The 22,299-nt window shown below is 37.8% G+C and overlaps 1 protein-coding gene across 5 annotated transcripts in view; it reads left to right on the top strand.

The window, feature by feature from the left end:
• Positions 1-22,299, top strand: part of MICU1 (mitochondrial calcium uptake 1) — a 239,419-nt gene that overhangs the window by 28,182 nt on the left and 188,938 nt on the right. For all 5 annotated transcript variants that reach the window (XM_055425497.2, XM_088841962.1, XM_088841958.1 and 2 more), the window contains 3 exons: positions 8,266-8,427; positions 8,868-9,042; positions 17,566-17,728. In XM_055425497.2, coding sequence (XP_055281472.1) covers positions 8,267-8,427; positions 8,868-9,042; positions 17,566-17,728 — 499 coding nt within the window. In that variant the 5' untranslated portion in view covers position 8,266. The remainder of the gene's footprint in view (positions 1-8,265; positions 8,428-8,867; positions 9,043-17,565; positions 17,729-22,299) is intronic.

Raw genomic sequence — 22,299 nt, 5'->3', positions numbered from 1 at the left:
TCAAGTCGGTGATGCCATCCAGCCATCTCATCCTCTGTTGTCCCCTTCTCCTCCTGCCCCCAATCCTTCCCAGCATCAGAGTCTTTTCCAGTGAGTCAACTCTTTGCATGAGGTGGCCAAAGTATTGCAGTTTCAGCTTTAGCATCAGTCCTTCCAATGAACACCCAGGATTGATCTCTTTTAGAATGGACTGGTTGGATCTCCTTGCAGTCCAAGGGACTCTCAAGAGTCTTCTCCAGCACCACAGTTCAAAAGCATCAATTCTTCGGCGATCAGCCTTCTTCACAGTCCAACTCTCACATCCATACATGACCACGGGGAAAACCATAGCCTTGACTAGACGGACCTTGGTTGGCAAAGTAATGTCTCTGCTTTTTAATATGCTATCTAGGTTGGTCATAACTTTCCTTCCATGGAGTAAGCGTCTTTTAATTTCCTGGCTGCAATCAGCATCTGCAGTGATTTTGGAGCCCCAAAAAATAAAGTCTGACACTGTTTCCACTGCTTCCCCATCTATTTCCCATGAAGTGATGGGACTAGATGCCATGATCTTTGTTTTCTGAATGTTGGGCTTCAAGCCAACCTTTTCACTGTCCTCTTTCACTTTCATCAAGAGGCTTTTGAGTTCCTCTTCACTTTCTGCCATAAGGGTGGTGTCATCTGCATATCTGAGGTTATTGATATTTCTCCCGGCAATCTTGATTCCAGCTTGTGCTTCTTCCAGCCCCGTGTTCCTCATGATGTACTCTGCATATAAGTTACATAAGCAGGTTGACAATATACAACCTTGATGTACTCCTTTTCCTATTTGGAACCAGTCTGTTGTTCCATGTACAGTTCTAACTGTTGCTTCCTGACCTGCATATAGGTTTCTCAAGAGGCAGGTCAGGTGGTCTGGTATTCCCATCTCTTTCAGCATGTCATTGTGATCCACACAGTCAAAATCAATGAAGCTTGAAAAAAAGTCAATGGCATAGTCAATGAAGCAGAAATAGATGTTTTTCTGGAACTCTCTTGCTTTCTCCATGATCCAGTGGATGTTGGCAATTTGATCTCTGGTGCCTCTGCCTTTTCTAAAACCTGCTTGAACATCTGGAAGTTCACGGTTCACGTATTGCTGAAGCCTGGCTTGGAGAATTTTGAGCATGACTTTACTGGTGTGTGAGATGAGGGCAATTGTGCGGTAGTTTGAGCATTCTTTGGCATTGCCTTTCTTTGGGATTGGAATGAAGACTGACGTTTTCCAGTCCTGTGGCCACTGCTGAGTTTTCCAAATTTGCTGGCATATTGAGTGCAGCACTTTCACAGCATCATCTTTCAGGATAGCTCAACTGGAATTCCATCACCTCCACTAGCTTTGTAGTGATGCTCTTTAAGGCCCACTTGACTTCACATTCCAAGATGTCTGGCTCCAGGTGAGTGAACACGCCATCATGATTATCTCGGTTGTGAAAATCTTTTTTGTACAGTTCTTCTGTGTATTGTTGCCACCTCTTCTTAATATCTTCTGCTTCTGTTAGGACCATACCATTTCTGTCCTTTATCGAGCCCATCTTTGCATGAAATGTTCCCTTGATTTCTCTGATTTTCTTGAAAATATCTCTTGTTTTTCCTATTCTGTTGTTTTCCTCCATTTCTTTGCATTGATTCCTGAGGAAGGCTTTCTTATCTCTCCTAGCTATTTTTTGGAACTCTGCATTCAGATGGAGAAGGGAATGGCAAACCACTTAAGTATACTAGCCTTGAGAACCCCATGAACAGTATCAAAATGCAAAATGAACAGTATCAAAAGTTAAAGCTTAGGAGCCCTTTAAGGTGGTCTGCCTGCAATGTGGGAGACTTGGGTGCGATCCCTACCCTGGGTTGGGAAGATCCCCTGGAGAAGGAAATGGCAACCCATTCCAGTATTCTTGCCTGAGAAATCCTGTGGACAGAGGAGTGTGGCAGGCTTAAGTCCATGGAGTTGTGAAGAGTCGGACACGACTGAGCAGACCTCACTCACTAGGTTGTTTTCTGAGGCATTATTGGGCCTGAGCCTGTTTATAGGGCTGGTAAATGGCAAAACATCAACGTTGGCCTGCCTTTATTTTTCTTTGAATGAGAAAGTTTAAGTAAACTCTTTCCCCAGAGTAATAATTAAGTTTTATTTGCATCATCTAAATACATTTTTTCTAAATTAAAAAGCTGCACATATATTTTATATTATTTAATTGGCATACACATATTACCTTGTATTCTGTCTTTAAAGTTCAGTGAAGATGCTTGTTTGAAATACTCTTTGTCTAGATGAATACATAAGCATCGTTTTAAAAATGAAACGCTGTGTCATAAAAATCTCCCTGTCTGATATCTTACCCATTTCCCGATCCTGACAGCACTATTGGTATTACTTACTTTTATTCATATTGGTATAGGACACACACTATTGGTACATCCTTCCAGAGTTACTTAATAAGGATATACAAATATGCATTCTTATTTCCTCTCTTTTTACATGAAGGGTAGTGTACTACATATGCTATCCCACACCTTGCTTTATTAAGATAACAGTATGTTTTGAAAATCTTTTCAAATATATACATAGTTTTTTCTTTTTCTTTTAATCGCTATGTGTTATTGCCTTGTGTATATTATCATAGTTTAAGCAGTTCTCTCTTGATTCTCTTTGGGGTGGTTTTTAGTCTTTTGCTGTTTGTTTCATGGGCTTCTCTGGTGGCTCAGATGGTAAAGAATCTGCCTGCAATGAAGGAGACACAGGTTCGATCCCTGGGTTGGGAAGATCCCCTGGAGAAGGAAGTAGTTCCCCACTCCAGTATTCTTGCCTGGGGAGTTCCATGGACAGAGGAACCTGGCAGGCTACAGTCCATGAGGTTGCAAAGAGGCGGGTTTGTTACAGTCATGATGCAGTGAATAACTGTCTATATGTGTAATTTCAGAAGTGTGCAAGTGTATCAGTAGTGTATTAAGTCAGAAGTGGAAGCAATTCAATGTATGCAACTTATTTGGGTCTTTTTGATGGATATTACCAAATTGCCCCCCATAAGATTGTACTAATTTACACATTCCTCAGCAGTGCCATTTCTACAGCACGGCTAACAGATATGTTTTCAAACTTCTGGATTTTGCCAGCATAATGAGTGAATGTCAGTATAGTTATTTTTTTAGGATTTATTTATTTTATTTTTGGCTGTGCTGGTTCATCATTGCTGCATGCAGGCTGCAGTTGCAATGAGGGTCACTCTTTGTTGTGATGCATGGGCTTCTTCTTGAGGTGGCTTCTCTTGTTGCAAAGCACAGGCTCTAGGCACCCAGGCTCCAGTAGTTGCAGTGCCCGGGCTTAGTTATTGTGATGCACTGGTTTAATTGCTCCATGGCATGTGGGATCTTCCTGGACTAGGGATCGAACCTATGTCCCCTGCATTGGCAGATGGATTCTTAACCACTGGACCTCCAGGGAAGCCCTCAATATATTTTTACTTTGCACTCTTTTATTATGTGTGCTATTAAGTATCTTTTCATAGCTTACAGAGACATATTTATTTCTTTTTCCAACTGTCTTTTTATATCTTTAGCATAGCTTCCTGTTGGCTTGTGAAATAATATTTAATACTTTCCAATGTTTATAATTTTAATATTTGTATTACATTGTAGTCTGTTATTATAAAATTGTTTATCTTTCTATGGTTGGACACTTGATCTCCTTTTGAAGTGTGGCTGTTATATTTGTTTTTCTGCAAACAGTTAATTAAGGAGAAGGCAATGGCAACCCACTCCAGTACTCTTGCCTGGAAAATCCCATGGGCGGAGGAGCCTGGTAGGCTTCAGTCCATGGGGTTGCAAAGTCGGACACGACTGAGAGACTTCACTTTCACTTTTCACTTTTATACATTGAAGAAGGAAATGGCAACCCACTCCAGTGTTCTTGCCTGGAGAATCCCAGGGATGGGGGAGCCTGGTGGGCTGCCGTCTATGGGGTCTCACCGAGTCGGACAGGACTGAAGCGACTTAGCAGTAGCAGCAGCAGCAGCAATTGTTATAATTTTAATATTTGTATTACATTGTACTCTTATTATAAAATTGTTTATCTTTCTATGGTTGGACACATAATCTCCTTTTGAATTGTGGCTGTTATATTTATTTTGCTGTGAACAGTTAATTAAAGTGATTCCCCTTCCTTGGGTTGCTTATTTGGGAAAAGAATTTTAGGATCTACTGTAGGTTTTTGTACTGATTAGCTGGATGGGCGGAGAAGGCAATGGCACCCCACTCCAGTACTCTTGCCTGGAAAATCCCATGGACGGAGGAGCCTGGTAGGCTGCAGTCCATGAGGTCGCTGAGAGTCGGACACGACTGAGCGACTTCACTTTCACTTTTCACTTTCATGCATTGGAGAAGGAAATGGCAACCCACTCCAGTGTTCTTGCCTGGAGAATCCCAGGGACGGGGGAGCCTGGTGGGCTGCCGTCTATGGGGTCGCACAGAGTTGGACACGACTGAAGCGACTTAGCGGTAGCAGCAGCAGCAGCAGCTGGATGGGAAACAGTGAAAACAGTGTCAAACTTTATTTTTTTGGGCTCCAAAATCACTGTAGGTGCTGATTGCAGCCATGAAATTAAAAGATGCTTACTCCTTGGAAGGAAAGTTATGACCAATCGAGATAGCATATTAAAAAGCAGAGACATTACTTTGCCAACAAAGGTCCATCTAGTCAAGGCTATGGTTTTTCCCGTGGTCATGTATGGATGTGAGAGTTGGACTGTGAAGAAAGCTGATCTCCGAAGAATTGATGCTTTTGAACTGCAGTGTTGGGGAAGACTCTTGAGACTCCCTTGGACTGCAAGGAGATCCAACCAGTCCATCCTAAAGATCAGTCCTGGGTGTTCATTGGAAGGACTGATGCTAAAGCTGAAACTGCAATACTTTGGCCACCTCATGCAAAGAGTTGACTCACTGGAAAAGACTCTGATGCTGGGAGGGATTGGGGGCAGGAGGAGAAGGGGACGACAGAGGATGAGATGGCTGGATGGTATCACCGACTCGATGGACATGAGGTTGAGTGAACTCCGGGAGTTGGTGATGGACAGGGAGGCCTGGCGTGCTGCAATTCATGGGATCACAAAGAGTTGGACAGGACTGAGCAACTGAACTGAACTGAAACTGCATAACTTATCTGGATCTTTGTTCCTTCACCTGTTTAAAATAGGGATGTTTAATTAAGTGATTTTCTGGTTCTGTGCCCCTTTGAAATTTACCAAAAGGGATACCTTAAGCATAATAGTTTAAAAATAATAGTTATGGAAACACAGTAATGTTATACTGTTACAGGTGTTTGTGTGTTTGTTTGTTTATAACTAACTTGTTCTGTTTCTTGTTGCATGGATAATGCTTTTCTTCGTAATAGAATTGTCTTTTACTTGCTTCCCCTGACATTTCTTGATTAGAAATACCTCTTCAACTTTTTTCAGTTCACATAAAAGCTATTTTGTAGAGGCATGCGTTTTTTTTTAAAAGGATGGGGACTCTTAGGGAAGAGAAAAATGCACTGGTTTTGATTTAATTTAATCCATGTCATAAATGTACATGTTAATCTTCATTACTACATAACTGCTGCCAATTGGCCTATTCAATTTTCCAGACTCAGTTGGAAAGTGGATCTCCTTCCGTTCCGTTCCGTTCTGTCGCTCAGTCGTGTCCAATCTGTTTAAATGGTGTCTCATCAAAAATTAGCATATTCAACTAGTTAAACCATTTCTTCAGTACAAAGCTGGGAATTAAATTATAATAGTCTGTTTTCAGTGGGATAATTTTTTCCCTCAGTTTACTTGGTATCTTTGGAAATTACACTGGAGAAGATGAATAGATATATATTTTGATGTGTACTTTGGGGAATGAGATTAAAATCAGTGGTGAAATGAGATGTAGACAGTAACATTTGAATTACAATGCCAAATGTACGTGGAATGTTCGTATAACTCAGACCTCCAAAGTTTAAAGATCCTCTGAAGCCATAGCATACGGAAATGGGTTCTCAAAGCTAATAAGTTTTGAACCACGTATATACTGTTTTAGTCTCTCCCCGTAACTGAAATAGATTAAATTTTGTATTATCTTTTTTCACCAGAGGTATGAGAACATGAAAGAGAGAAAACAAGCCCTAAAACTCCTGTAGGCAGTTCTCTCATCAGTAAATAAACTCTTCTCTGGGGAGGAGAGATGAGCTTATTTTGTGCACAGCTGTTTAGTGGTAGAGACTAGATCTTGAGTCATTGGATTCCTATTCCATTTCACCTTCTATATCGCTTAATGTTGTCGTTATTATTTTAGTTTCTTTCCTGTTTGTCTCCACATCTTCTATGCAGTTAGATTTTTTTGGGCCATGCTACACAGCTTGCGCAACCTTAGTTCCCCAATCAGAGATTGAACCCAGGCCTTCAGAAGTGAGAGCACAGAATCTTAACCACTGGACTGCCAGGGAAATCCCTGGTCCAACTTTTGAATTGGTTGTTATTGTCTTTCACGTTGAAAACTTTCAAGTGCCCTTTCTTTCTGTTGTCAGTGATGAATAATGTTTTCACCAGATATGAGTATTTTAGTTGTGTTTGTTTTTGTTATAGACAAAAGCAGTGCTGTATATGAAAGCACTTGTGGGTTTGGAAAATGTTAATTAATTAATTAATTTTTAAAATTTTTATTTAATAAATGGTACAAAGCACAATGCCATAAACATTAACAGTTAAAATTTCACCAAATGAAAAAAATACTATAGAATACACAGTTGCAAAAAGCTACATTATTTTACAACTGCCTCAAGCTGCAAATAGGAAAAAAACCCAATGCCATACCTAAGTTATTCCTCTCTCAAAATATTGCCATTTATGTTATAAACCACGAGCTCCCCATCAAAAGACAGGAACTGCTTTTGTTAATTCATATATATATATATATGACTGTATCACTTTGCTATACACCTGAAACAAACACAACACTGTAAATAAAATATAATTTAAATTGGAATTGAATTGGAAGTTGACTGACAGGAAGAAAACAAAAGGACAATTTCCTTGGTGCTGGAATTTGCTAGATTACGTGCAATAAAATGAGGTGACTTCTAGCATAGGAAGGGAGGTAGGAATTGTGTTGCTGAAGCTTAGGTTATATGACATAGAAAAAATAAATATTTCCCACTTTATCTGTAAGGGCAAGATTTAGCTCCAACTTTGATGTTGGAGCTAGGTTTAATGAAGGAGGCTAGGAGAAAGATATACTTGAGATTATAGGTTATTGATCTCAGAGAAGAGTCAGTAACCAGCTCAGGGAGACAGCTAAATAGTCTAACTTGACTTGGACCCAATAAACAAAAGACATAGTATATTGGGGCTGAGAAATCTACTTAAATGTACAGAGCCAGTATCTGTGTAATTTGTAACTTGACATTTTTCATATTAAAGTAAAATTGTTAAATATTTTAAGAAGTTATAATGTAACAACCACTGTGTTAGACTGTTTTCAGAAAGGTAAAGAATAATTTTGACCTTAAAGGAAACTCAGAACCAAGTGTGTATGTTGAAGGTGGGGCAAACATATGTATGTTACAAATATGTGAATATGTGAGTATATATACAGAGTATAAAATAATTTAAATCAGGAAGAAGTAAACTATGTTTTGAGAAAATCAAAGAGGAGAAGCTTGGTTACTTTTTGTGATCTGAATGAATTGCCACTACAAAAAGTCATATAATCTATAAGAAATGCCTGTTTCTTCTTCAGTCACTTGTGGATGGCTTTACAGTGAGTTCTTTTGGTATAGCACTTTAGCAAACTTCTCAGACATCCATAGCTGCGTCCTCACCACAGTGTCTGATCTCAGCCCAGTTGGGAGTGGCCCCTTTACAGATATATTCCTTTTTTGTTGCTCTGAAATAGCCCTGTAAGTAGTGACTGCTCCCTATATCTGAAGTCTCTACCCCTTAGTACTTCTTTGCCTGTTGTAATAATACTTTATATTAAACTTTCCCTGTTCAAATTACCATGTGGTTTCTTCTAATTGTACCTTGACTGATATATCAGGTTTATGAGTTGTAGTATTTGTCTCATTTGATTGTTCTGAGGATTTAATGGGATAATACATGGTATTGTCAAGTGTTTAGAATTCTCTCTGCCATTAAATAAATATCTAGTGTTTTTTTGGTTTTAATTCTGTTATTATCATCATCATCACTGTCACTGCCATTTGCTAGGAATAATATTTCTACTTTTTGTCCATAGGATGTTTCGTCTTAACTCACTTTCTGCATTGGCAGAGCTGGCAGTGGGCTCTCGATGGTACCATGGAGGATCACAGCCTACCCAGATCAGACGACGGCTAATGATGGTGGCTTTTCTTGGAGCATCTGCAGTAACTGCAAGTACTGGTCTTTTGTGGAAAAGGTGAGTGTTAACTGATCATCCTTTTATTGCGTGTACTTTTATTCTTCCAGTTGTCTTTTTTATGGAAAAGGGATTGATTTCTGGCTTAATATTATTCTGTTATATGAGTATACCATATTTTTTTATCCATTTTATCTATTAGTATATATTTGGGTTGTTTCCACGTTTTAGCTATCATGAGTAATGCTGCTGTTAACATGAGTGCAAAAATCTCCTCATGACCCTGCTTTCAGTTCTTTTGGATATATAACCATAAATGGAATTGCTGGATTTTATGTTAGTTCTATTTTCAATTTTTTGAGCAACCTTTTCTTATAGAACTTTTAATGAATTTCTTTGCTGTTACTCCTGCTAAGCTCTACCTGAGAATCTTTATTTGTTTAATATGATGGACCTTCTTGATTGATAGATTTTTTAATTTTCATTTTTTGCATATCCAGGGCCCTTGCAGAATCTCCGCCATCTGCAAACAACATCAAGAGTGAATTTGGTGATAAAGGGAAGAGTAAAGAGGAAGGGGAAGATTGTAATGCTGAAAAAAAGGCTGCAGGTGTTTATCCTGAGCCTTATCCAGAAGAGAAAAAGAAGAAACGTTCTGGATTCAGAGATAGAAAAGTATGGAACACAACCTTATAAATTAATTAGAACTATAGTTAATTATATTTTAGAATAATGCTGTTGAGTCTTTTATCAGATATTTCAAATGATTTATATTCTCTTTGAAGTGATTCACTTCTTTGCAATTTTCCATCATGTTCTAAGGCAAATGTATTCTTTGAATGTGAAGTTAATTGGGGTAGTGAGAAGAATATATGATTTGTAATCAAGATTAATATATCTTTTCTTTGTTCTTCAATTCAACTATGTAAGGTGATCATTGCTTTTTGGATCTTTCTCATGCTGAATGTTCTCATATATGTGAAGTTGAGTCTGATATACTGACCTATGATGCCAAATTATAAAGGCAGAAGAAGATCTCTTTGAAAGTCTACAAATCAACTACTTTTTGAGGACAGCATAAACTTTACATAACTCTAGCATTGTTGTATATAGCTTTACCTGTGAAAAGTTTTAGCTCCTTTCTAGTAATCCCTGTGGTAGTGGGTGTTTGAATTCCGCAGAAATGTGATGAAAAGTCAAAAGGCTGAATTTCTTATACATTTTGCATGTTAACATTGAAATTCAGAAAATTACCTTGACTTGCTAAAAAATATAACTAATCAATACAACAAGATAATTTGAATTACTTTATGTGTGCTGGGGAGCATGTATAATTGCAAGCAAGAATAGTTCCTTTGAGAATTTGGATCTTCTATTCACTTGAAGGAAGCTCTTAAATATGTCATTCCCCAAATCCACTTCTGATTAAAGTGAATTTGAACAGAATTTATGCATTACAAGTTAATTATCCATCATGCCATTGTTTCCAAAATGATACATCTATTTAATCTTTTGCCCTGAGTGAACTTAAGGAAAGTTCAAATTTATCTTGCCACCAGCAGTTTCATTTATAGTCAAATGTTACATTTTATAGTGTAGGGCTAAAATGGCCCAAATAAACATTTATTTTTGAATCTTCTGTTTTCTGCTCTACTTTCTACTTAGCAATTGAGTTGACTATATCCTATACTTCACAGAAAAAATAAAAACTATCAGTGTAGTTTACTTAATTGGTAACTCCTAAAGCTATAAACCGGAGAAGGCAATGGCAAGCCACTCCAGTACTCTTGCCTAGAAAATCCCATGGATGGAGGAGCCTGGTAGGCTGCAGCCCGTGGGGTCGCTATGGGTCGGACACGACTGAGCGACTTCACTTTCACTTTTCACTTTCACACATTGGAGAAGGAAATGGCAACCCACTCCAGTGTTCTTGCCTGGAGAATCCCAGGGATGGGGGAGCCTGGTGGGCTGCCGTTTATGGGGTCGCACAGAGTCGGACATGACTGAAGTGACTTAGCAGCAGCAGCAACAAAGCTATAAACCCTTTATAATCTAAATCTGAAATATAGTCTCAGTGAATAGACAATCATCCCATTTGTCATTTTGTCCCCCAAACCTATTTAAACACTTATTCTTTCTCTATCCTTTTTTTTCAGTTACTCTTTATTATTCATTCTTTCACATAGTCTATATATAGACATGTTGAAGATTCTTCTATCATTAAGTAAATTATAAGCCTCATTTTTAGCTGTAGTCCGTATATACAATGGAATATTACTCAGCCTTAAAAAGGAATGCATTTGAGTCAGTTCTAATAAGATGGATGAACCTAAAGCCTATTATACAGAATGAAGTAAGTCAGACAAAAACAGATATCATATATTAATGCATATATTTGGAATCTAGAACAGTGGTACTGATGAACATATATGCAGGGCAGCAATGAAGACTTCCTTTGGTGGCTTCCCTGGTGGCTCAGATGGTAAAGAATCTGCCCACATTTTGGGAGACCTGGGTTCAATCCCTGGGTAGGGAAGATCCCCTGGAGAAGGGAATGGCAACCCACTCTAGTATTCTCGCCTGAAAAATTCCATGGACAGAGAAGCCTGGAGGGCTACAGTCCATGGGGTTGCAAAGAATTGGAGATGACTGAGTGACTGACACTTTCAGTTTCAGTGGAGACACAGACATAGGGAACAGACTTGTGGATACAGGGAGAGGGAAAGTAGAGAGAGGGATGAATGGAGAGAGTCGCATGGAAACATACACATTACTATATGTAAAATAGGTAGCCAGTGGGAATTTGCTGTATTACTCAGGGAGCTCAGACTGGGGCTCTGTGACAACCTTTCATCAAGGTGGGATGGGGTGGGAGGTGGGATGGAGGTTCAAGAGGGAGAGGACATAGGTATACCTATGGTTGATTCATGTTGATATATGGCAGAAGCCAACATAATATTGTAAAGCAATTATCTTTCAATTAAAAAATAATAAGCTTCATTTTTGATCATGCAGTTTTTTCTAGATACTGTTCTAGTCAGATTTTTACCCTGGAATACCAAACTGCTACCGTCTTTACATGCTGCCTTTGATATCATCATGCCTGCATGTTCAGTAGCTCAGTCATGTCGGGCTCTTTGTGACCCCGTGGCCTGTAGCCCACCAAGCTCCTCTGTCCATGAGATTTTCCAGGCAAGAATACTGGAGTGGGTTGCCAATTCCTCTTCTGGGGATCTTCCCACCTCTCGTGTCTCCTACATTGCAGGCCAATTCTTTACCTCTGAGCCATCACTTTCATGTAAACTTTTTGCTTTTGTTCTTTTATGTTCTTCTGATTTTTTTGTAATATTTTAAATATCCAGTGAGAAAATAGAGGCTACTATAATAAATATACATTTACCCACACTCATTTTTACAAGGTTTTAACATTTGGCTATATTTGCTTCAGTTTTTTGTGTTTTCCTTTTTTTGTAAGAAGAAACAGTGAATATAAAAAATACATTGTTGTGTATTCTCCTAACCTCATTTTTCTCTCATCCTCTTCAGATGTAAACAAATGTCCTGAATTTGTTTTTATTCCTGTGCATGTCCTGGTTGTCTTGTGTGTTTTATTTTATTTTAATTTAAAAAAATTCTCAAGTAAAAAGATCTAGGACAGTCGTATCACTTAGTTCATGGCATACTATTGTTGTTAGTTTGTACATGCTTCTCTCTTTTATGTTATTTAGCTTTGTTTTATTTTTTTAGTTTTAATTTTACTGTCCCTTTTGAAACCTCAAGTTCTCAATTCTGAAAAATTCTTACACATTGCTTCAGAACTGATTCACTGTCATTTCTTTTCTTTTGGAATTCTTTTTTAAATGTCCTTTCTTTTCTCTTCAATCCTTACTATGTATCCTGTATATCTTTTAAATATTTTTCATATTTTTTTCTCATTAGTTCTTCTAGTACTCCTCCAAGGTCTCTTTTCTTTTTCTTCCAATATTTTTTGTGATAAACACATATACTGTAATATTTACCATCTTAACCTATTTTGAGTGTACATTTTAGTGGTAATAAAATCATTCATAATATTGTGCAGCCATCACCATCATCCATCTTCATAACTGTTTCATCTTATAACACTGAAAATCTATGCCCATTAAACATAACTTCCTACTATCCCCTCCCCCCGATCCCTCAGCAACCACCATTCTACTTTCTATGATTTTTGAATACCTAAGAAAAAAAACCTCATGCAAGTGGATTCGTATAGTATTTGTATTTTTGTAATTGGCTTATTGCACCTAGTTCTCAAGGCTTATCACAGTGTAGCATATGTCATAATTTCTTAGGGCTGAGTAGTATTCCATTGTTTGTATATACCATGTTTTGCTTATCCATTCATCTGTTTATGGATATTTAGATTGCTTCCACATTTTAGCTATCGTAAATAATGATGTTCTGAACGTGGGTGTACACATATCTCTTTGAGACCTTGATTTTCATTCTTTGGGGTATATACCCAGAAGTGAAATTGCTTTATCATATGGTAATTCTATTTTCAGTTTTTTTTTTTTAATGGAAGTGCTTGTCTTTATGGAAGCACTGTTTTTGGCAGTGCTGCACCATTTGACGTTCCCACCAACAAGGGTTCCTCTTTTACCACATCTTTGCTAACACTTATTATTTTTTTGTTTTTTTGATATTAGCCATCCTAATGGATGTGAGGTAGTATCTTGGTGTAGTTTTCATTTGCATTTCCCTGATGATCAGTGATGTTGAGCATTTTTTCAAGTGCTTTTTGGCCATTTGTATATCTTCTTTGGAGAAATGTCTGTTCACATCCTTTGCCCATTTTTAAATTTTCTTTAGTGGAGTTTTAGTAGTTTTCTATATGATCTGATTGCTAATTCCTGCAGATTACCTTTTTACTCTATTGATATTATTGTTTGATGTACAGCAGGTTTTTTTTAACATATATGGTATCTTTTTTTTTGGCCACTTAATTTTTTTAATTGAAGGGTAATTGCTTTACAGAATTTTGTGGTTTTCTGCCAAACATCAACAATAATCAGCCATAGGTACACCCATGAATTCTTTCTTTTTTTTTTCTATTGTTGCATATGCTTTTGGCATCACATCCAGAAAAGCACTGCTAAATCTAGTGTCTTGAAGCTTTGTTCTATGTTTTCTTCTAAGAGTTTTCTAGTTTTAGATCTTTCATTTTGGTCTTTGATTCATTGTGTGTTAATTTTTGAATATGGAGTTAGATAAGGGTGCAACTTCATCTTTTTTTTAAAGTTTTCTTGTTTTTTTCTTTTTTGGTTGCATCTCACAGCATACAGAACTTCCCTGATTAGGGATCAAACCCGTGCCCGCTGCAGTGGAATTGGAAGTCTTAACCGTTTGGACTACCAGGGAAGCCCCCAACTTCATTTTTTTGTATGTTTTTTGTTTTGTTTGTGGATATCCTGTTTTCCCAACACTATTTGTCAAAAAGACTGTCCTTTCTCCACTGAATGATTTTGGCATCCTTGTCAAAAATCATTTGATGATATATATGAGGGTTTATTTCTGGGCTTTCTTTTCTGTTTGGTGTATATAGCTATCTTTATGCCAATACCACATTCTTCTTATGACTGTGATAAGTTTTGAAATCAGAAAGTTAGAGTCCTCCAACTTTGTTCTTCTTTCAAAATTATGTTGATTCTTTGGAGTCCCTTGAGATTCCATGATGAACACATAGATTTTTTCTACACCTTGGCTATTGTGAACAAAGCTGCAGTGAACATGGAGTACAGATACCGCTTTGAGATGATGATTTCATTTCCTTTGGCTATATACCCAAAAGCTGGATTATTGGGTCATATTTGGGCTTCCCTGGTGGCTCAGAGGTTAAAGCGTCTTCCTCCAATGCGGGAGACCCAGGTTCGATCCCTGGGTCAGGAAGATCCCCTGGAGAAGGAAACGGTAACCCACTCCAGTATTCTTGCCTTGAGAATCCCATGGACAGAGAAGCCTGGTTAGGCTACAGTCCATGGGGTCGCAAAGAGTCGGACACGACTGAGCGACGGAACAGAACGGAACAGATGGTAGCTCTATTTTTAATTTCTTGAGGAACCTCCATACTATTTTCCATAATGACTGAATCAATTTAACATTTCTGCCAGCAGTGCAGAAGTGTCGGCTTTTCTTGATACCCTCACCAATACTTGTTATCTATCTTCTTTAAAAAAAAAACACAAACTTTTTATTTTACATTGGAGTATAGTTGATTAGCAATATTATGTTAATTTCAGGTGTACAGCACTATGATTCAGTTGTACAATGCAAGTATCTATTTCAAATTCTTTTTCCATTTAGGTTATTAAATATTGAGCAGAATTCCCTGTGCTATGCAGTATTCCCTGTTCATTATCTATTTTAAATATAGCAGTGTATACATGTCAGTCCCAAACTCTGAGTCCGTCCCTCCCCTCACCATGAGTTTGTTCTCTTAAGTCTCTGAGTCTATTTCTATTTTGCAAGTAAGTTCATTTGTATCATTTACTTAGATTCATACATAAGTCAATATCATATGATATTTGTCCTTCCAACTTACTTTACTTCATATGATAAACTCCAGGTCCATCTGTGTTGCTATAAATGGCATTATTTCGTTCTTTTTAATGGCTGAGTAATAATTCCCTTGAGTATATGTACCGCATCTTCTTTATCCATTCATCTGTCAATAGATATTTAGTTTGCTTCCATCTCTTGGCTATTGTAAACAGTGCTGCATTGAACACTGGGATCCATGGATTTTTTTCAAACAATGTTTTTCTCCAGATACACGCTCAGGAGTGGGATTGCTGGATCATGTGATAGCTCTGTTTTTAGTTTTTTAAGGGACCTCCATATTGTTCTCCGTAGTAGCTGTACCAATTTACATTCCCATCAACAGTGTGGGAGGATTCCATTTTTACCACACCCTCTCCAGCATTTATTGTTTGTGGACTTTTTGATGATGACCATTCTGACTGGTGTCAGGGCCTCATTATAGTTTTAGTTTGCATTTCTCTGATACTTAGTGGTGTTGAGCATCTTTTCACATGCCTTTTGGAGAAGAAACAATACTGTAACAAATTCAATAAAGTCTTTAAAAAAAGCTAGATTGCTAAGTGAAAAAAAGCAAAAATATACTCTACAGTATGTCTATATTAAACTCAAAATGTGGAAATGCAGGAAGTCTGTTACTTTACCTATTATTTTAAACTAAAACTAATTAGTAATATTCAGCAGTGTATTTTTTGGGTAACAATGAAGGATCTGATTTTCAGTCTGTAAATCATTGACTTTTAAGTTGTTTTTTTTCTTTTATCTTACATATGATTGACTTAACATTTTAGTTGACAAAACCATCTTTGGCAGTAGCTGTAGCTTATACCCTAAATATTGCAAACTGATTATTTTTGTTTTGTAGCTGGTATGACCCAGCAGATGTAGTAAAATATAAAATGCCTTTGGTTTAAGACTTGTAGCTAAGTTTCAAGGCTGCTAAGGGGTTGAAAGGCTGCTAAGGGAATGCTTAGTGTGTCTGCCATGTGCCAAATCTATTGAAAAATTTTCTGAAATCAGTATTCAGACTTTTAATGCAAATTAGCTTTAGAAAGATTCCTGTCATGTATAGTTACAAATTCGCATTCCTTTCTTGGTGACTGAAAGCACATCTGGTAATGGAATTGAGCCCATTGTTAACCAGCTGCTCTCCGTGACCTCAAAGTGACCATCTAGCCAGAAATGACAGTTACAATAATAGCTGAGTTAATAAAGCAAATTAAAACATTAATAATTTTTTAAAAAATATAGACATTGAATAATGTTTTTTATAGACATTGAATTCACTGATAGATTTTTAAAATTTTTATTTGAAGGATAATTGCCTTACAGTATGAATTTTTAGATTATATTGCCTTGACATTTTCTAGCCAGTTATTTATAAGATACTATTTAGTATTGGTTATCTCAACATATAAAATTCAGGTATGAGAGAAATCTTTTCACCAAAGTACGATATAGGTTGTACAAGAATATTATGCAAAAGATAACAATATTTTTGTATGTTTCATATATAGATGGGGTCTTGGGTGCTAGATAAGGAAATGGACTTTTATATTAATGTTATATTAACTTTTATATTAGCTTTTATGTTAATGTTATACTCTTTTAGTTAAATGTATGCCTTATATAATTTTGTTCCTATTCAAATATTTTCCTGTGTTCTTCCCACGTCTACTCTTTTCTAAATATGCTATATTTAAATGTTCCCTGGAAGTCTAATGTTTCAGTCCAAAGTAAAAATCTTTGCTTCAGAGGTGTTAATAAGTGAGTTTCCGTGATATGTAATTTTATTTTTTATGCTATTACTTAATGTACTTTGTACTTGAAAGAGTTGTTCAGATCTGTGAAAGTCCCATGTCTGTTTTGTTTTAGAATTCAGGAAATTGCATGAAAGTAAAACTATAAAATCAGTCCCTTCCAGAAAACTTGGTATTTAAAAAAATGATAGACTCTCATGTGTATGGAGCCTTTGACTGAGACTTTTTGAATTCTTGTATGACATTTTTCTTTTGCTTGCTTTCAATGATTTAGTAAATTAGGAAACTATTCAAAAACTTCTAAGGCTTCCCTGGTGGCCCAGTGGTTAAGAATCCACGTTGGATTGCTGGGGACACCAGTCAATCTCTGGTCCGGGAATATTCCACATGCCTTAGGGCAACTAAGCCTGTGGGCTTACAACTACTGAGCCTGCACACCCTAGAGCTGAGAGTACCTTCACTGGCAGCAACTAGAGAAAGCTCTCATGCAGTAATTAAGACCCACTACAGCCAAAATTTAAATTAAAAAAAATTGTTTAAAATGGGAGGGGATTTACATATATCTATATATATGGAGAGAGAGTTATGACTGATTTGTGATTCTTTACAGCAGAAACCAACCAACATTGTAAAGCAGTCATCCTCCAACTAAAAAAAAAAACCTTAAAAAACATTCTAAACAAAATGTATACAATCATTGCTTCAACTGAAGTATGAGGTTTTTGAGACACAAGTAATTTCTAATATTAAAAAAAAACAGTTATAGGAAAAATGGTATAAAATTTCTCCCAAGTGAGAGAAAATACATGAAAATGAGAATTGCTTAATACAGTAACCCTTTCTGAATTTCTAATTTTAGGTGATGGAATATGAGAATAGGATTCGTGCATATTCCACACCAGATAAAATCTTCCGCTATTTTGCCACCTTGAAAGTAATCAGTGAGCATGGTGAATCTGAAGTGTTTATGACACCACAAGATTTTGTGCGATCCATAACACCCAATGAAAAACAACCAGAACGTAAGTTGCTACAGTGAAAAATAAGATTCTGGTATTTGTTTCATTATATGCTACTTTGTTTCTCTGTATCACCTAAACTATGTAAGTCCATGCAATAATTATATTCAGTGTGTAGCTGCTGGATGTTAGGCATTATGCTAGACTTTAGGAGTAGAAAAGAGGAGCCTGTAATCTAAAATGTTGAGATTATACCCCTCTGGTTGAGATTTATTGCTTGTTATAAAAGTATTCCTGAAGGCAGTACATTACAGATGTGACTGCTATCAAGTTGCTCTTTGGTGAAATAGACAGAGATAGTAACAGGTAATTTCAGGAATGTGATGATTTGTTAAAGAGCAGGTGCTATGTCAGTGTAAGTAAGGGGCACTTAACTCAACCTAAAAGTTTAGAGAATAGTTTCTAGAGAATACTTTTCAGTTTGAATAAAAGTTTTAAAGAACAGAGGAAAGGATGTCTCATCTAGATGAACCAGCCTGAAGAAATGAGATTGAGGAAAGAAAGGGCTTAATATTATAAGTTAAAGGTAATAATTTGCAAATGCTTTTGGGAGACATGGTGGGAAAAATGACTGTCGTTTTCTTTAGTAAAAGAATCAGTTCTTTCACTGAAGCAAATCATTATGCTGCCCAAAATGGACAGAATCAACTTTTTGGATCACTGAAATCTAATAAAAAACAGTTACAGCAACGAGGGTAATGTTTAATGAAGAAAGAAGCCAATAAATTTTGGAAAGAAAGTGTTGTGACCTTTTGCTTACCTGCCTACTATGCTCCATTTCCCAGCTTAGCAGCAGTCATGGGATGGCAACCTACATTCCTATTGTGGCTTACTAGTGATGGGAATTCAGTGAGGGGCAATGTATAGAGTTTTGTTCTTTAAAAAGTGGATGTGCCTTTTAATTCATCTGATAGTTTACTGAGCTACCAGCACAAAGATTTGCCTTTTGTTTCATCCACCTCAAGATTTCATCTATTTAAAAAATTTGAAGACATGTATACCATCTATAACCCATCAGGCCAAGAGACGGCAGGTAGGACCAGCGGTAGACAGACTAAAAAGCATAGGAAGGAGGAGGCTGAGAATAAAGACATTTCAGGAAATGAGAGCTTTGAAAGGCTACTGTCTAGGGAATCCAAAGTGATGCTCAGGGCCTGATACACACTTGGAAAAGACTTGAGTGGCCTTGTGTTTCTTGTTGATAGTTGTGCTCCATGGAAGTGGAGGTAAGTTAAGACAGAGTTATAGGAGAGTCTAGCTATCAAAAGAGCACCATAGCTCACAGCCAATCTACAAACACTAAAATAGCTGGGATGTGTTTTGTTTGTTGGTTTGTTATTTTTTGCATCTAACATTTAAGGAAATTTCTGTGAGGGCACTTGATGACTGCTTACATAATAGAGCAGAAACTTCACTGATGACACATGAGGAAGAATCCAGTCTTTGCAAAAATAGTTTGGAAAAATCACTAAACAAAGTGATGACTATAGGCTTCAGCAAGTTACAATGTCAAACCCTGAGAAAAAGAGAGAATCTTATTGCCAGAATTACCACGTTGCAATATTAAAAATGTCTAATTTTCAGTTTGAAGAATTGCATGGCTTATCAACAGTTATCAGAATAGGAGGGGGAAAAAAGAAACAGAAACCATCCCCAAGGAAATCCAGGCATTGCGCTTACTAGACAAAGACTTTAAATCAGCTATCTTAAATATGCTCAAAGAGCTAAAGGAAACCTTAGCAAGGGGCTGTAAGAAATAGGGAGTATTATGTATTAATAAATAGAGAATATTCATAAAGAATTGAAGTTATAAAAAGGAATTGAGTAGGAATTACTGAGCTGAGGGCATCTCTGATGGTGAAGTGGTTAAGAATCCACCTGCCAATTCGGGGGACACAAGTTCAGTCCCTGATCTGGGAACATGCCACATATCATGGGTCAATTAAGCCCATGAGGCACAACTGCTGAGCCTTCACACCTGGAGCCTGTGCTCAGCAGCAAAGACCCAGTGCAGCCAAATATAAATACAAAATTTTAAAAATTATTGCACTGAAAAGTAAATAAAATATTTACTGAAAGAGTTCAATATAGATTTGAGCAGCTAGATTAAAGAATCAGAATCTTGGCGATAGGTCAGTTGACTTTGAGGAGCAGACCAAGAAGAATGAATACAAATGAATATAGCCTAAGGTACTTGTGGGACAATATCAAGTATACCAACATATGCATAATAGAAGTCCCAGAAAGAGAAATTAAGACAATTTCTAGATAGTAAAAACAGAGGAAGTTTGTTGCTAGTAGACATTCCCTACAAGAAACGCTAACTGGAATCCTTTAGGCTGAAATCAAAGTATATTGAATAGTAACCAAAATCATACAAAGAAAATTTTTAAATGATAAAGACCTGTAAAGGTATATAGGAAAATAGAAAAGTCAGTATTGTTTTAGGGGTCTTAACTCCTGTTTTGTTTTCTATATGATTTAAAAGAACTTTGTAAAACAACAATTAGTTCAGTTCAGCTCAGTCGTGTCCGACTCTTTGCAACCCCATGAATCACAGCACACCAGGCCTCCCTGTCCATCACCAACTCCCGGAGTTCACCGAAACTCATGTCCATAGAGTCGGTGATGCCATCCAGCCATCTCATTCTCTGTCGTCCCCTTCTCCTCCCGCCCCCAACCTTTCCCAGCATCAGAGTCTTTTCCAGTGAATCAACTTGTCGCATGAGGTGGCCAAAGTATTGCAGTTTCAGCTTTAGCATCAGTCCCTCCAATGAACACCCAGGGTTGATCTCTTCTAGAATGGACTGGTTGGATCTCCCTGCAGTCCAAGGGACTCTCAAGAGTCTTCTCCAGCACCACAGTTCAAAAGCATCAATTCTTCGGCGATCAGCCTTCTTCATCGTCCAACTCTCACATCCATACATGACCACGGGAAAAACCATAGCCGGTGTTGGAGAAGACTCTTGAGAGTCCCTTATACTGCAAGGAGATCCAACCAGTCCATTCTAAAGGAGATCAATCCTGGATGTTCATTGGAGGGACTGATGCTAAAGCTGAAACTGCAATACTTTGGCCACCTTATGCGACGAGTTGACTCACTGGAAAAGACTCTGATGCTGGGAAAGGTTGGGGGCGGGAGGAGAAGGGGACGACAGAGAATGAGATGGCTGGATGGCATCACCGACTCTGTGGACATGAGTTTGGGTGTACTCCGGGAGTTGGTGATGGACAGGGAGGCCTGGTGTGCTGTGATTCATGGGGTCGCGGAGAGTCGGACACGACTGAGCGACTGAACTGAACTGACTAGATGGACCTTTGTTGGCAAAGTAATGTCTCTGCTTTTTAATATACTATCTAGGTTGGTCATAACTTTCCTTCCAAGGAGTAAGCGTCTTTTAATTTCCTGGCTGCAGTCAGCATCTGCAGTGATTTTGGAGCCCCAAAAAATAAAGTCTGACACTGTTTCCACTGTTTCCCCATCTATTTCCCATGAAGTGATGGGACCAGATGCCATGATCTTTGTTTTCTGAATGTTGAACTTCAAGCCAACCTTTTCACTCTCCTCTTTCACTTTCATCAAGAGGCTGTTTAGTTCCTCTTCACTTTCTGCCATAAGGGTGGTGTCATCTGCATATCTGAGGTTATTGATATTTCTCCCGGCAGTCTTGATTCCAGCTTGTGCTTCTTCCAGCCCAGCGTTCCTCATGATGTACTCTGCATCTAAGTTAAATAAGCAGGGTGACAATATACAGCCTTGACATACTCGTTTTCCTATTTGGAACCAGTCTGTTGTTCCATGTACAGTTCTGACTGTTGCTTCCTGACCTGCATACAGGTTTCTGAAGAGGCAGGTCAGGTGGTCTGGTATTCCCATCTCTTTCAGAATGTTCCACAGTTTATTGTGATCCACACAGTCAAAGACTTTGGCATAGTCAATGAAGCAGAAATAGATGGTTTTCTGGAACTCTCTTGCTTTCTCCATGATCCAGCAGATGTTGGCGATTTGATCTCTGGTGCCTCTGCCTTTTCTAAAACCTGCTTGAACATCTGGGAGTTCACGGTTCACATATTGCTGAAGCCTGGCTTGGAGAATTTTGAGCATGACTTGACTAGCGTGTGAGATGAGTGCAATTGTGCGGTAGTTTGAGCATTCTTTAGCATTCCCTTTCTTTGGGATTGGAATGAAGACTGATCTTTTCCAGTCCTGTGGCCACTGCTGAGTTTTCCAAATTTGCCGGCATATTGAGTGCAGCACTTTCACAGCATCATCTTTCAAGATTTGAAATAGCTCAACTGGAATTCCATCACCTCCACTAGCTTTGTTCGTAGTGATGCTTTTTAAGGCCCACTTGACTTCATATTCCAAGATGTCTGGCTCTCGGTCAGTGATCACGTTATCGTGACTATCTTGGTCGTGAAGATCTGTTTTGTACAGTTCTGTGTATTCTTGCCACCTCTTCTTAATATCTTCTGCTTCTGTTAGGTCCATACCATTTCTGTCCTTTATCGAGCCCATCTTTGCATGAAATGTTCCCTTGATATCTCTAATTTTCTTGAAGAGATCTCTTGTT

Source organism: Moschus berezovskii, chromosome 12, assembly GCF_049115385.1.
Source record: "Moschus berezovskii isolate FMDL1 chromosome 12, NW_MosBer_1.0, whole genome shotgun sequence".
NCBI lineage: Eukaryota > Metazoa > Chordata > Mammalia > Artiodactyla > Moschidae > Moschus > Moschus berezovskii.
Note: the sequence above shows the minus strand (reverse complement) of the source record. Positions and strands in the feature narration are given on the sequence as shown.